The 15,667-nt window shown below is 35.2% G+C and overlaps 2 protein-coding genes across 2 annotated transcripts; one reads left to right on the forward strand and one right to left on the reverse strand.

Moving 5' to 3' along the window:
• Positions 1-421: 421 nt before the first annotated feature.
• On the reverse strand, positions 422-880 carry LOC108074068 (uncharacterized). The gene has a single exon (XM_017165940.2). The coding sequence runs from the start codon at positions 878-880 to the stop codon at positions 422-424; it is 459 nt and encodes a 152-aa protein (XP_017021429.2).
• A 1,529-nt stretch (positions 881-2,409) lies between these two features.
• LOC138928718 (uncharacterized) lies at positions 2,410-4,449 on the forward strand. The gene is made up of 7 exons (XM_070286233.1): positions 2,410-2,529; positions 2,594-2,718; positions 2,978-3,253; positions 3,306-3,450; positions 3,513-3,688; positions 3,746-3,902; positions 3,959-4,449. The coding sequence occupies exons 1-7, from the start codon at positions 2,475-2,477 to the stop codon at positions 4,447-4,449; spliced, it is 1,425 nt and encodes a 474-aa protein (XP_070142334.1). The 5' UTR covers positions 2,410-2,474.
• The last annotated feature ends 11,218 nt before the right edge of the window (positions 4,450-15,667 follow it).

The following is a 15,667-nucleotide window of genomic DNA, read 5'->3' on the forward strand; positions in this document are numbered from 1 at the left end:
TATTAAAAATTATAGATGAAGGATTTATATTAAAAATAAAACTAACAACTAACACAAAACTGTTCCCTAAAATATGTGAAACGAAAGCTGTAAGCATTTATATTTAATTTAAAAATTGTAAATTGTATTTAAAATATATTTCACATCGTAAAAAACAGTTGTAGTTTCATTTTTCTTATTATTAAATTTGTTTTCAATTTATTAACATTGGTGAGGGTTTATTTTACAAATCAAAAGATTGAAATTCTGATTGCAAGCCACTTTTCCAAGTCAATTAATATTTGTATTCCTCGACTAGTTGGTTTTTCAGTGTAAAATAACAAATTGCGAACGGGTCCTGGGGCCTTCCTGTGCATTATTTATAATCTCACATTGAATGATTTTTGCTTCGTTATTTTTTTCTTAGTCCCAGAGTGCCGCATTAGCCGATGATAATTTTCTGATAGCCCAGGTAGCCGGGATAGTAACCGCTGCCATAGCCGTAATAGCCCGGCGTGGAGCCGTAATAGTTGTACGGGTAACCGGGAAATGACCAGGAATAACCGCCACTCCAGGCCGCGAAGGGGAAACCGGTGAAGCTGCCGCTAAAGAAGATGCCACGCCGCCGTCGCCGCTGCTGTCCCGGAAGCAGATTCCGCACTGTTCCCTGCCGCACCGCAGAGCCGCCAATTTCCTGCTCAAATGACAGCAAATCCGTTTTTACATCGCCAACTGGTGCCACATCCTTGTCAACAGACGACGTCGCCACAGCCGCCGCCGCTACTGCGCCACTCAAGTGCGTGCCTGGCAGCAACATCAATGGCAGCAGCAACAGCAACATCAGCGGCCACAGCAGCAGCAACATAGGCTGTGCCAGCGGCAACACTCGCTCCCGACGCATATTTAAATATTTAAATATTTAATTCAACGATGAAAATATGATATTTATATTTAATTCAATCGACAAACCGCGTCAATGCTCTTTACACAACTGCCAGTCAAAGGGTCGGTGATGTTTCCTATTTATATATGGATAAGTCCGACTTCAATTTAATGCCGACACCATTGACGTTTGTTTTAAAGCCCGCTAATTGAGGCCAATGCAAATTGTTTAATACAAAAAATTTGTACACAAAAAAATCGGTGACAAAGGGGAAAAAATGAGAGAAGCTATACAGAGCCAAAGGCCATGAAATGAGCTTCAAATTGAGAGATATTAAATGAGTTATCTAATAAAACAATAAATATTTTAAAGAAGTTCCTAGTTCAATAACTATTTTTAAAGCTTTAAATTATTGCTTCTTTAAAACCAAAATATATTTATTCTTTAATTTTATTTCTCTGTATAGAAGGAAAAAAACCCGTGAACCCACGAAAAGAAAAATAAACCATTGAAGTTCCAGAGGGCAAAGACAAAAATGTTCTAACAAATGAGACGCATTAGGCTAGGCAATCAATGTGGTATGGCCACAGAAAACAAATTCAACACGAAGCCAGGATGCTCTTCTTTGAAATCGGATTTATATTGCCCATAAGCATTTGATATTATTTAACCTATTCAATCGGATTACAAGTTCAGAATATATCTTGTGGGCTGACTTTGCGTCTTGACCAAAGAACGACTGAAGTCGCTCTGTGGATGTTTATACCCGAAATCGCTTTATGAACCAAAATTATGAAGGCATGACAGCATTTGTCTGATATTTGTCGAAAACACCCGCTTCACACACACACACCCGCACACTCTCTTACTGGCAGACCTTGTGTCCCTTTTCACACATTACGCATACGCCACGTTGAGCCATTCTTTGCTAGCTCGTTGGTTGCCAATTGACACATTTCATGTTCAGATATGCGTAAATAACAATTATTGTAATTTTTCAAAGCGCTCGTTGCGAGACAAAGCGCAGACTTGTGACAATTCAGCGATAATACAAAAGCGTAACCTTAACCGACAGCGTGCGAACCTTGAACTTGAGTGACATGGGCAAAGGGCGCCGGATGTTTTTATTTTCTCCCTCTTTTTTTTGTATTTCTGTTTCATTCTTTTTTTATAGCTACATACACTCATAAAAATAATTTTCTATATTTAAGAAAAATCGCCATACAAAATAAACGCCCTTAAACTAAGAAAATTTTTCTGGAATTAAGAAAAGGTTTTCATGAATTTAAGGCAGGCACCGTAAAACCAAGAAAAGCCGCCATAAATACACTTTTTTAGGGTTAATTTACATATTTTCCTCAAATTTAGGGCAAAATTTTCGGATTTGCTTCGTTTAGTTTTTTTCTAATATTACGGGCGAATTGCCTTATTTTGGTGTGTTACTTTTTCCTGAAATTATGGCGAATTCGCCTTGTAACTACAGGTTACTATTTACTATTAAGGTTAAGTCAAACATCGATAGTATCGATAGTGCTCCGATGTTTTGACAGCACTATTGTGCCTGCATTTTTTATTATGAGAAAAAAAGTGAAGGGGTGCGTGTGTAAAAAATATGGAGTCGTGGTTGAAGGAGGTAAATGGAGAAATGTTTCTCAAAATTTTTGAAGGTAAGTTTATATTTATGCTTGTTGTTATTGGTGTCAGTTATCTTAATCTAAAAATCTAACCTAGAACGCAATTTTACCATTAATGGAGTCAAGTGCCTCACTTGGGAACAACTCCGTGGAGAAATTCCAACGGAGCTTGTGGGTGCGGCGGTTGTTTTTTTTAATAATTTAAAACAATTAAAACAAAATGTGAGTACATATTTTAATATTTAATATTTTATAAGTAGTCAATAATTGAACACGTTGTGTTGGTGCCTCATGTTCAAATATGAAATGAGGCACCAACACAAATATGTAAATGCATGTATTTGTGTGTTGGCTGACTAACGAATCCTTTATGAAAAAAAATTTGTGTGTTGGCCAACACATTTGTGTGTTGGCCAACACACAAATACATGCATTTACATATTTGTGTTGGTGCCTCATTTTCATATTTTTTTTGACGCAGGACGAAGCCAGTATTGCTCCACAGCCCGGAACTGAAAATTTTCATCCATCAACACCAACATCAGGCATTGAAATAGGGACAATAATTGCACAAAGCCAGAAGGGAAAATTAATTCTTAATAATTTTCGAATGCTTAAAACTCTAAACGGAAGAACAAGAAAAGAGTTAAGCCGCGTTATTATTGAGTATTTTCTGGCACGCAAAATACAGCCGAAGCAAAATCTCCTAGAAGACGTGTCGAACCAAATAGTGCAACTTTTCCCTTCGGAGACAACAGTAAGATAAATATTTTTAAAAGTTTTACATTTGAAAAAATTTTATTTTTTAGGAAACTTATTTTATTAAAAATAAAGGAAAAAAACCGGGTGGATTATTGTATAGCCACTTTTACAATTTAAAAGCAAAGTTCTGTGCACGAGAAAAAATATCTGAAAACGTGGAAAACCTACCCCCGAACAGTTATGCCGATGAAGGCAAGTTTTTATAAACAAATTAATTTTAATTCAATTTAAATAACATATTTGTAATTTTGTAGGAAAAGCCGATGTAGGAAGGACCTGGCTAAAGTTGAATGTCGAGCCATTCGATGCGGTTTTAAAATATTGGCAGCTTACTTTCCAGTGGAGGACGTCGTTTTTAAAATCGGAAACGAATCTTTCGACTATTTTGGAGGAACTTCCAATATTATATGAGTCCTTCGGATATGTATTGGTAAGTTCTTTTTATATCAATATATAAAATTCTTTTTTTAAAACGTTTTCGTTTAAGATTGAAGACGACTTTAACAGGTTATATCCCCGCCAAGCCAATAATTTCATTGACAGGTGGGATGATTTTAAGCGGAAAATAGTACCACTGCTAAAATCAAAAATTAATGAACAGCAAAGTTTAAACCTGTTAAAGGACTTCGAGCGGCAGTCTGAAGGTACGTATGAATAAATTGTAATCTTGATTTTAATAACATTTTTTTTCTTCCTTAAGAATCCCAGGAAATAATTGTTTGGATGAGCATTCATGCTGTCCTTATTCCAACAACAAGGACAAAAAAAACGGAATTCGGACGGATAGCAGCGAAGCACACGATCGCAGACTCACGAGCTAAATTCATCGTGTGGAAAAACACCTTAGCTGAGCTGAAGACATTTATAAAGGAGCAAACTGAAGACTGCTATTCGGAGAGGACGAAACTTCAGCCGTTTGTTTGTTGCATTGGGACTGATGTTCTACATTTTACAGATTTTTTTGTGTATATGTCAGGTATTTTTTATAGGTTGCCAAGCTTGAAAAAAAGTATCGATATTTGCTTTAAGCTATTTTTTGTTTTAAATCTAGAATACCAAACAGAGTGTCAATTAGTTTGGGCATTTATTCAAAAGCAAATTTTTGAAATTGATCTTAAAACAGACCCTAAAAACAAAGCTCTCTTTGAGCTGTTAAATGATTTTAAGAATTTAGATTATACCAATATTTAGATTTTTCAAATATTCTATTTTTTTCTTTCTTAACTTTAATTTCATTAAACACTAGCAAAATTTAAGATTTCTTAGTCCTTACGTTACATATTCATACATTTATCAGAAAAATACCTAATTTTAAGATTTATGAATTTAATTTCAACTTTAAGATTTCTTAGTTCTTACGTTACATATTCATACATTTATCAGAAAAATACCTAATTTTAAGATTTATGAATTTAATTTCAACTTTAAGATTTCTTAGTCCTTACGTTACATATTCATACATTTATCAGAAAAATACCTAATTTTAAGATTTATGAATTTAATTTCAACTTTAAGATTTCTTAGTTCTTACGTTACATATTCATACATTTATCAGAAAAATACCTAATTTTAAGATTTATGAATTTAATTTCAAATTTTAAGTTTTTGTTTCATTTTTAATTGATAGTTCTTAAGTTTTAATATTTAATTTCATTTTCCATTTTCCTTTAATTAATTCTTATTAAAAATGGCACTGAAGTGTAAAATTTGCCCTTTAAGTTTCTCCGAAAGCGAGTCATTTCTAACACACATGCAAGAACTTCATACGCTTAACGCTCTTATAAATTTGCCTTGCGGTTTTTTATCTTGTCATCAATCATTTTCGAACATCAAATCTTTTAAAAAACATATGCGAAACCAAAATTTGCATATCAATAGCCATAGCCCTGTTCGATTGTCCACAAAAAGCCCAATATTTCAAAGCCAATCATCGGCATCTCATATCTCTTCTCTCGAAGTAGAAAACAGTCTAAGTAGGTCAGATATCAACTGCGAACAGAAAAGTACAAATTTCCTGAATAACAGCGAAAAATTCACTTTATCCATCATTTCAAAACTAAGTATTCCTCGTCAGGACGTGTTCAAATTACAAAAAGAAATTCAAAAACATATAACAACACCGTTAGTTAGGGAACTTCGAACAGTTCGGTCCAATTTAGCAGATAATCATTTTAATATTGACCATATCCTTAATTTTTGTCAAAATCCGTTTAAAACTGCAAGCAGTGAATATCAATTATTAAAAATTCTTAGAGAAAAAAATATTTATAAAGACCCTCTTATTATTACCATAGATGACCAAGTAAGTTCGCAGAGATTCAAAAACAGAATGACTTTAAGGTCAAAAAAAAGAAAAGGTGCAATATTTCCTATAAAATTTCATTTAAAACAATTTTTTGAAATTCCAAATATCTTTGACTGCTTTTCAGAAAGGCTTAAGGTCTTAAACAAACAGACCAACTTCTGCAATTTTGTGAATGGCTATTTATGGAAAAAAATAATGTTGAATTCCAATAAAACAGATGGACTGGTTTTACCATATTTCCTGTATTTTGACGACTTTGAAGTAAACAACCCATTGGGGCCCCATTGTGCTCCAATTCAAGGCGTTTATTTGTCGTTTCCAACAGCACCAATAGAGTACAATAATATTTTCTGCGCTGCACTTTTTAAGTCATCTGACATTAAGACGTTAGGCTATTCACGGTGTTTAAATAAGTTTACAGAGATCTTAAAAGAACTAGAAAACGATGGGATAGAAGTAATTGTAAACGGGGAGCCACAGAAATTATATTTTATTCTGGGACTTATTTTGGGAGACAATCTTGGGCTAAACAGCGTGTTGGGCTTTACAACTTCATTTTCAAGTTATTATTTTTGTAGGTTTTGCAAATTAGATAAACACGAAACTGCATTAGCATGTGACGTAAAATTTGAAGACTTACGAAACGAGAAAAATTACAAAGAGGATTTACAAAAATCCAATGTGACTTTAACAGGAATAAAATCAGAATGTCCCTTCAACAAACTCTCTCACTTTTCCGCAGTAACAAACTTTTCGGTTGACATTCTTCATGACGTATTTGAAGGTATCTTGCGATACGATATCTCAAATATTATTTTATATTACATAAATAATAAAACATTTGATTTAGAAACATTAAACTTAAGAAAGACAAATTTTCAATATGGAACATCAGAAATTGGAAATATTTGTCCACCTTTCCAATTGAATAATTTAAAAAAATTTAATATAAAAGCCACTGCCCGTGAGCTGCTTACATTTACAACATATTTCCCATTAATGGTCGGTGACTTAGTTTCCAACAATGATGAAGTTTGGAAATTTGTAAAAAATTTGCTTAAACTAATTGACATAATAACCTATTCTGAGTATTCAGTAAATGACTTAAAGCATCTAAAAGAAATTATTGCATATCATAATAGGGAATATATTAGACTATTTAATGACACTCTTAAGCCGAAACATCATTTTTTATTACATTATTACAATATAATTCAAGAGTCAGGGCCAATTAAGGATTTGTGGACGTTTCCTTTTGAGGCCAAGCATAAAAAATTAAAAACGTATGCTAAAAATATAACATCCCGCCAAAATATAATCACATCTTTAGCAAAAAAAATGTGCTTAAATTTTGCAGGTTTTGTCCAAAATTTTGTTGTTAAAGACTTGATTGTGAGCAAGTCGAGCTGCTTAGCTACAAGCTCCTTATATTACAATGATCTCCAAAAATTTGTTTCACAATTAGAAAATGTAACTTGTTATGCTTATATAAAAAATAGAAATGTCATTTACAAAAAAAATATGATATTATATACATTTCAGCCACATATTGAAGTGTACGAAATTTTAGAAATATGTGGTCAAAACAACAAAATATCCTTCTTATGCGAAAAAATGGAAATACATTTTAATGACCACTTTATGAGCTACGAAATTATAAAAAGAGTAGGAAAAAAAATGTTAAACCAGTGTGATATTAAATTCCCCCCCACCGAAACACACAAACTGGGGAATACAATGTATTTTAAGCCAAAATTTTATTTTTAAGACTAAATATGTATGTAAATAAATATGTAAATAAATATGTAAATAAATATGTAAATAAAAAAAAAATAAAAATATGTAAATAAAAAAAGGAAAAAACAAAAAACAAATCGTATTTTTTTATTGAGGGCGACTAACCCTAAAAATCGAAAATTCACCCGTAAATCAAAAAAAAATATTTTCTCATATTTAGGGTCAATTTTTCGTAATTCAAGTAAGCTTGCCCTTAAATTAAGAAAAAATTTGTCTTTTTCCAGCGGTCAAATACCCTAAATCCAGGAAAAATGTTCCCTTATTTTAATAGTTACTTGCCCTAAATGTAACGTCTATTTTTCTTAAATTAAGAAAAATTGCCCTTGAATTTAGAAATAAATTTCTTCTTTTAATGGTCAAATAGCCCTTAAACTAAGAAAAATGTTTCTAAATGTAAGAAAAATTCACCCTTATATTAGGAATTTTTTATCACATATTTAGGGCAAATCGCCTTAAAAACAAGACAATTTTTCTAAATTTAAGAAAAATCGCCCTAGATTTAGGAAAGATTCTTTCCTCAAATTTAGGGCAAATTTTCTCAAAACTAGAGCGACTCGCCTTTGGAACCGTTCCTAGGGCGAATTTCTAAATACACGGGCGAAATGCGGGTTTTTTAGGGCGATTTTAGGCAAACATTTTTATGAGTGTATATTCTGTTTGCAACCAGTCACAGTATTCACTCCCTTTTCATATATGTACGTATAGGCAGGCGAGGATGTGTCGATGGGCCCCGTGTATGTGTGTGTGTGTTTGCCAATGTGTCAACATTTTAGATTGCCTTGCATGATTTGCAAGAAAAATGAAGACAATAGTTGAGTTTTACACTCTCCACTCGACAAGCGCTGCAAGGGGGGTAGCGAAAAAAAGCTACAACCAGAGGGGGCAAGTACCGCTGTCAGCGTGTCACGCGATTTGTTGCCTTTGAACGAGTATGAAATGAATATATTTGTCATGAATGAAAGTCATGGCCCGCTGTTGTGGGTGTCGTCGAGTTCTTTATCCCCGATTAACAAGTGCCCGGAGCAAGGGATAAAGTGTGGTGGAGCAGCGTCAAAGGGTTACACGACTAATTGGTACCCGGTACTTATTTTGCAAACTAGCGTAGCGATTGGGATGCATATTACTGCAGATAAGGTGATTTTTTGTAAAGGTTATTCAAATATGAATGAGCATAAAAACAAGTCAAAGGTTGTAAGTAATTCTTCAAAGGCAAAAAATGTTATGAAAAACAGAAAGACGTAATTGCAGGGATTAAGTTGGTTTTCAAAAGATATGCAACGAATATTTTTATGCAAGAGCAAAATATAAATAACCAACGCACTTTAAACATGGCTTCTTGATAACCAATATCCCCTGTACTAGTAACAATTGTTACCAGTAATCAAGTTAGAAAAAGCACCCCGCAATGAGAAATCAGAATTGGGTTAGTTCCGTTTGCCGTCGCATTTTAATTCTATTTGCACATTCGGGGCGAAACTTGTGAATACAAAGACCAACTATAAACAAAGGCAGCGGGACGAGAACGAGAACGAGAAATTGCGTCGCCTAGATAACTTCAGCAACTTTTCGCGATTTCCGCGACTCGCGACTTTCGACTTTTCCGTAGTATTGTGCTGTGCACTCGTATGGGTGAGTATCTGTGTGTCAACAAATGACTCGAATGAAATTTATAAGCAAAGTTAGCTAGACGTTAGCACTGGCACCGGCACAGGCAAAACTTGATAAGGGTTCTTCTATTCGCTGGTGGTAAATGAAGTTTCCCCTCAAAAAGCCAGCTCATCCAAAAGATACCATAATATCAGAAACGGGAACGGGATAAAGGATAGTAGTACGTCGGCATAGTTGCGGTCCCTCAAGTCCAACAGGAGGCCAATAACATGGCCAATGTATTAATTTACGCAAGTCAAATTCAAACTTTGAGTTGAGTTAATTAAATGCCCGGCCAAAGCTTAACTCAAATAGAAACTAATGATAAAAGCAGCCAGGGCAACTAACTGGTCAAGAAAGCTTCTTGGAAGCGATTTTCGGCCCAGGAAATGGTCAAGCCACCATCCCTCTTCCGAATAATAAGACCAAATCCTTGACTACACGCGTCCACTTTCAAAGGGAAAACGTCTTCAATGACGTGCCAGCCAGGCGGCTTGAGCTTTCACTTCTACGACTTGGCCAGAGGACGAGGACAACGAGTGCAAATGTGAGCCAGTTAAACCCTTGAGCAGTGTATAATCAATGAACCTATTCTGTTCATTGAATTCTGCGAAGATGTGAACCGAACCCCATCTGTAGTTGAACAAAGTAGGGGCTTTAAGTTTGCACATTGTTAGCCGGAACAAGATTCTAGGAAATTCTAAAGCTTTAATGGAATTGTAATAATTGGTCAGAGGATTTAACAAGCAAGTATTCCCAGGGAAAATACAAGAGAATTCGTACTGAAAATATATATAAAAACATTTTAATTGTGGTTTTTTCACCAATCATTAATTACCTGTTTAATTAATCTTTGGCCACATTCCTTTTGTATTTTTTCACACTCACTACTCAGAATCGATGATAAGTTTAAAGGAAAACAATGCCAGCAAGTGCAACAGAATACAAATTTAATTAATAATTATAATCATATTGGCAGTCGGAGAGCCTGGCAACCAATTCTTTGTGGACACACGCGCATAAAATTCAATTAACTCTTTCATTAGTGCGGCAATTGCAAACGTAGCATGCAACTCATGCGCTTTATTAAAAACATATTTGTGTTTCAGGACCTCTGCCGAGACGCTAGAGTTCTGGGTGGAAAAGAGAAAAGTGGGACTAAAAGGAAAGGGAGTTTCTCGCCTCAAAAGTTGTATTTTGACATTTGTCGACCGTATTATGACACTTAATGAGAAAGTTTTGTATTAATATTGGTAAACGAACTAAGAGAGCGAGTCAATTACCCCATTCCAGTTCCATGGCGCAGCAATTTTTTTTTATTTAATTAGTGTTGATTTACGGTTTACCAGGTCATAAAACAGGGCCTACGCGCTGAGCCATTGTGAAGGCATAAACCTGAATATGTTTATGTGAGTTACAGGGGGAGAAAATACGTTTCAGAATTGAGGAATTAAATCTTTAAGAGGCAAAGAAAAACATTTAAAAGTATGCCAAATTAATGGCTTCAAATTCTTTTGATAAATAAACTTCTGGTTAAATGATTTATAATCGTAGTTTAGTGCAATTAAATTTTGAATAAATGTATATCATTAAATAAAATTCAATAAATAATACTGATGGGTTTTAATTGCTTATTAAATTAGTACAATATAAAATAATATGCAAATTAATCAATTGTTAACATAACATATTTCTAAGAAATGCTGTAAAAAATATTGTTTTAAATGAAATATTGTTTTTAAATTAAAAAATAAACATTTTTTTTTTTCAAGACTTTAATAGTTATTTAATCCTAAATAACACAGCTATATTTAATACCTTATTTTAAAGGCACTGAAATTTATTTTAATTATTAATTATTTAAATTGTAAATATTTCTACTAATTATCAAACAAATTAACTCATCCTTCCGTTTCTTTCCGTGGACATATCTTTGATCTAGAATGCTCGCATCAGGGCACATTTTGCTTAATCATCATTTGGCAGCTAGACCCGCGCAGCCTTCTTTTTTATATGCCCATTGGTAATGACAGGTTGCAGGACAAAAAGTAACTTTTTCAATTTGATATAGCTTAATTGTTATGGTTCTTGTTGTTGTGACTCTGCAATCCGCCACGGTGTTGCTGTTGTTGCTATTATTATTATTATGACAGGGCACTTTGCGATGTCATTGTCGCTGTCTCGCAGCCCCCCGAGTGTCGGCTAATGTGTCGCCCGTTATTGGGGCTTCCCCCGAAAAGGTTATTTTTCGCCTGACTTTTATGACATCGTAGCCGGCCAATAAATAAAGCATGACGGCGGCGCCCAGCAGCCCTCTGCCAGTGCTCACCGCATTCTGCCCAAACAAATGCCAAAGTAATCAGCTGGTTAGCTGACTGCCACGGCTATGGCGACGGCTGCCCTTGCCGTTGCCATTGCCTTTGCCTTTGCCATTGCCTTTGCCTTTGCCCCCTTTGGAAGAAGTCAAAAAGCAGTTTGGCAGAGTGTGTGGCAGCTTTAAATTCGTGTAGTCAGCACACAAAGAACACCGCAAACCCCTCCTCGGAGCCCGAAAAACCCCCCAACCGCCAAACCCTCCCCTTTTGTCACACTCGACACAACTTAACTCTTGAACACATGCCGCCAGCAGGCACATGAAGGAGAAACTTTTGGGACGACGCCGAAGGACGAAGGACTAGGACAGCGAACAATGAAGACGACGACCAAAACTTGCACACAAAAACACATGCACACACACACGAGCACGGAGAAAAATAAATATATATGATTTTTAGAAAGAAGAAATTAAGAAAGCTTTAGAATTTGAAAGAGTTTGCTTTTTAAACGCCTAAAAAAGTTAGCATTTATTTTTTTTAGATAACGATTCAATGTATAATTACTTTGTTTACGATATTACATTTTTTTAAGCATATTTTTGGCTGCTTTTAAATTTATTAAAAAGTGGTTTAATCTCTTTAATATTTAGGAATTTAATTTACATTAAATAGAAGGTTCCAAGGTCATTATTAAAATTATTACAAAAATATATTGTATTCTTGTAGACACGTTTTTAAACCATTTAACCCCTTTGCAATTTCATTGGCAACTACAACTATTTCATATTTTTTCCTCAGTGTCACCCTGGTATCACATAGATACGTTTCCCAGAAGTCAAGGGATCGCACAATGGTCAATAGGAGCAGCCATTTCAATGAAAATTGAGTCAGCAACGAAACCGTCATTGAAATTGGCATTTCAAAAAGCTGCTTGTAATTGATATTTGAATTGCAATCGATAACGGTCAAAGGTATGAACAAAAATTAAAAAAAACTAAAAGGAACCAATATCGATCAGTTAAAGTTATTCGACTAATTGAATATTTGACATCTCCTGCGAGAAATATCGCAACTGAAATTCCCAGGCCCCAATTAAACATAGATGAATGAATAGACTGCCATTGCCACTGCCGCCCACTGTGCCCTGTTAGCCGGTTGGTTGCGATGCTGGGGTAATTAGCCGTATTGAATTTTTGGCATAGAAATATACAAAGAATACCAAAAACTTTGTTTTCTGCGCTCTGTGGCTGCCAGGGAATTTCACAACTTGTCAAATTTTACGTTGCACCCCATACACACACGCACACTCACTCAGAAACTACTTGGCCCGCAAGTCGGACGGAATGCTTTCCCCAAGAGTCCATCCGTCCGTGAGTCCCAGTGTCCGTTTGTCCCTCTGCTCCCCTCCTCCGTCTGTCCATCTGTTTGTGTTGCTTTCGGTGTTAGTCCAGCCTTTTGGTCAGTAGTTTACTGCCGGTGCCCAGCCCCCCCGATACATTTGTGCTACGTGACTGGTTACAATGCGTTAGGGGAGAGTGGGGCAGAGCTACATCGAACCGTTAGGGTCCGGGCCAGGGACTCTCGAGTGCCCTTGCTCCCTGCCCGCAGGACAACCTATACAATTTGTTGGTCAGAAATTGATTTGGCTTAATTCGTGCACATTTTAAATTTGCCAAACACCCCGTTACGGATATTGTGTTCATGCCAAAAAGAAGAAATATAATAAAGTTACCCTGAACACAACACTTTTTCGACTAGAAAATACCTTCTGCTAAACTTTGGCGAATCTTTAACAGTTTTATTAGTCGACGAAAAGTTTTTAATTTAATTTGTCTGGTGGTCTGAACTCCTTAATGATAGCAGTTAAAAGTTAAGTGCACAGTTATATCGGGTCTATTTTATAATCTTTTTTATAAATTAGTTGGTAAAGTCTTAACAGATGAATAAGACATGCAAGAGTTAAGGGGAAATTATGGAGCTAATTTTATGAAAGAAAAAGATTATTTATTTTTCATTTGATCCTTGAAAAATAAGAAGAAAGAAATCAAAGAAAGTTTTATAATATTTTTAAATGGTTTTTGGTTTTTGTATGTTTAAATTACAAAATAAAATTGAAAGAGTTCACTACTTTTATTTTAATAATAAAAGTTCAAAAAAAACGAATAAAACCAAACTCAAACCTTTCTTTGTTTTAAAAAAATTCCTCTCTAATCTTTCATTTCACTTTAGAAAAGCAAAAGTTTAAGGAGTTTTCCATTAAACTTTATGGTTATAGGCTGAAGTTGAAAATACAAATTTAAATTGAAAAGCTGTTTCGTATTTTCCCAATTTTTTCTAGTAACATAAAGCCAAGTAAATACAATATACCTTGCCTCGGGGGCGTAAAAATAAAACCGTAGACAAACAATGCACGGAGATACACACGCATGTGAATACACATAATTCCGTGGAAAATAAGAGGTGGCAAAGGGAATGAAAATGAATATGGCAGGCGGGGAGAGGAGTCCCTGGGGTGCATTTAGGTCTAAAGCGGCATTTAAAATATTTACACAGCTGCCGCAAAACTATGTGCACACGTAAATACACACACACATATCCACTTCCATACACACAAATACTAACATGCATAATACATTTTGCTCATTATAACGGCAAACATCACGCCGAGGGGGCCGGAAGAAATTTCCGGGGTTTTTCTGAGGTTACGGGGGCGTTGAAAATACATATTTGGCTCTGCCGAAAAACCCAAGCCATCCGCAAATATTCAGAGTTTAGTTTGTTATTTGTATTAATGATGGTGAAAAAGCGCAAAAACTAATACGAAACTTCGTTAATATGAAACGACAAAACTACTTAAAAACTTTCGCATGCCATAAGTCGATCCGGCGCAGGCTCTCAAACCCAAGCCGAAAAACCGGAGAACCAAAAATAGCTAACGCAAAACCCAAAAACCAAATCCCAGGCCCCAACTCTAGACTCTGGGCTTCTCCAGACCGAGGTAAGCCCGCGCAAATAGTAGTCGGAAAATGGGAATTGGCGGCTGGCGGCAGCGGCAACGAAAACTAAAGTAAATACCTAACAACAAGCAAATCCCTTGATGAGTTATTAAATCATTTTAAGCCACTTACAACTAAAAACAAATTGAAATATCACGCAATACCTTTGAGACTTGAGCGCGGTGCCACGCGACGACTATGAGTCCCAGTCCCTAACCACCCGGGGGAACGGGAATCCGCAGCTACCGCTGCTCCTGCTGAGTTCGCTGGTGCCAATGGTGCTGTTGTTGCCGCTTGTAGCAGGCCGAACGTAACAACTTAATAACGTACTAAGCCTCAAACACAAATATGAATTCCAGGGCCAAGCCACGCCCCCAACACCTCACTCCTCGGGGCTCGATGGCATTTTTCGGATGCCCACCTAAGTTGTACACAAGAAAAAATTTACTTTAATATAAGAAATAAAAAAAAAAACATAATAATTCAAATTTAGATTTCAGATCAATTTGTTGTAGTAAATTTAAATAATGTTTTTAAAGTCATAGATTGTAAGTAAATTATATATTTAAAAGTTTAATTTAATCACTTTTTTTTTGTAATTTTGTAAGGTATAAATTTAATTTGATTTAAAATTATAAATAAATTTACAACTTATAAAATATTTTCGGATGCATTCACTCCATTTGTGACGTTCTTATCTTTTAATAAAAGAAAATAATATTATCTATCTTCAAATTAAATTAAATTCAAAGTAATTAAAGATTAAAAAGTATATTTCGCTCAGTGTACACGCACCAAACTCATATATACCACGCTAAAAGTGCTTTCTAGTTGCTTGCGTAGATGCGCCGGCCTCTGATTCTGCTCTCTGCCTTTCCCAAAAACGCTAATAACTTTTAAGCTGCGCCCCAAACGTTTTTTTTTTTTTGCCAACATCCGCCCAGTCGCCTCAAATTCCGCCCCTTTGCCACTCACATATTTCCTGCCCCTCCTGAGCGGCTCTCTCGTGCCTGACGATGCGACTTCCGCTTTTACCCCATTCAGTTTGGCTGCTTAGAACAGTGGCCTAAAATGGAGAAATTTGAGCTATAAAGAGACAATAAAAATTAAAAAAAAAGTAAGTTTTATAGTAATATATAATAATATAGTTTGTATTATTTTAATGCAAAGTTTTAGCTTTTATCAAACAAATTTATGATTAAGTACAACTAGTGGTATACGTAATATAGCTAGGTTTTTCGATTCAATTTAATAGTATTTTAGGTATTTATGGAGTATTTAAAAACTTTTTAATAAAAAATTGTAAGGAAAACTACTTTTTAGGAACAATAATCGTGACATATAGAATA

This window comes from Drosophila kikkawai, chromosome 3R (assembly GCF_030179895.1).
Source record: "Drosophila kikkawai strain 14028-0561.14 chromosome 3R, DkikHiC1v2, whole genome shotgun sequence".
Classification (NCBI taxonomy): Eukaryota; Metazoa; Arthropoda; class Insecta; order Diptera; family Drosophilidae; genus Drosophila; species Drosophila kikkawai.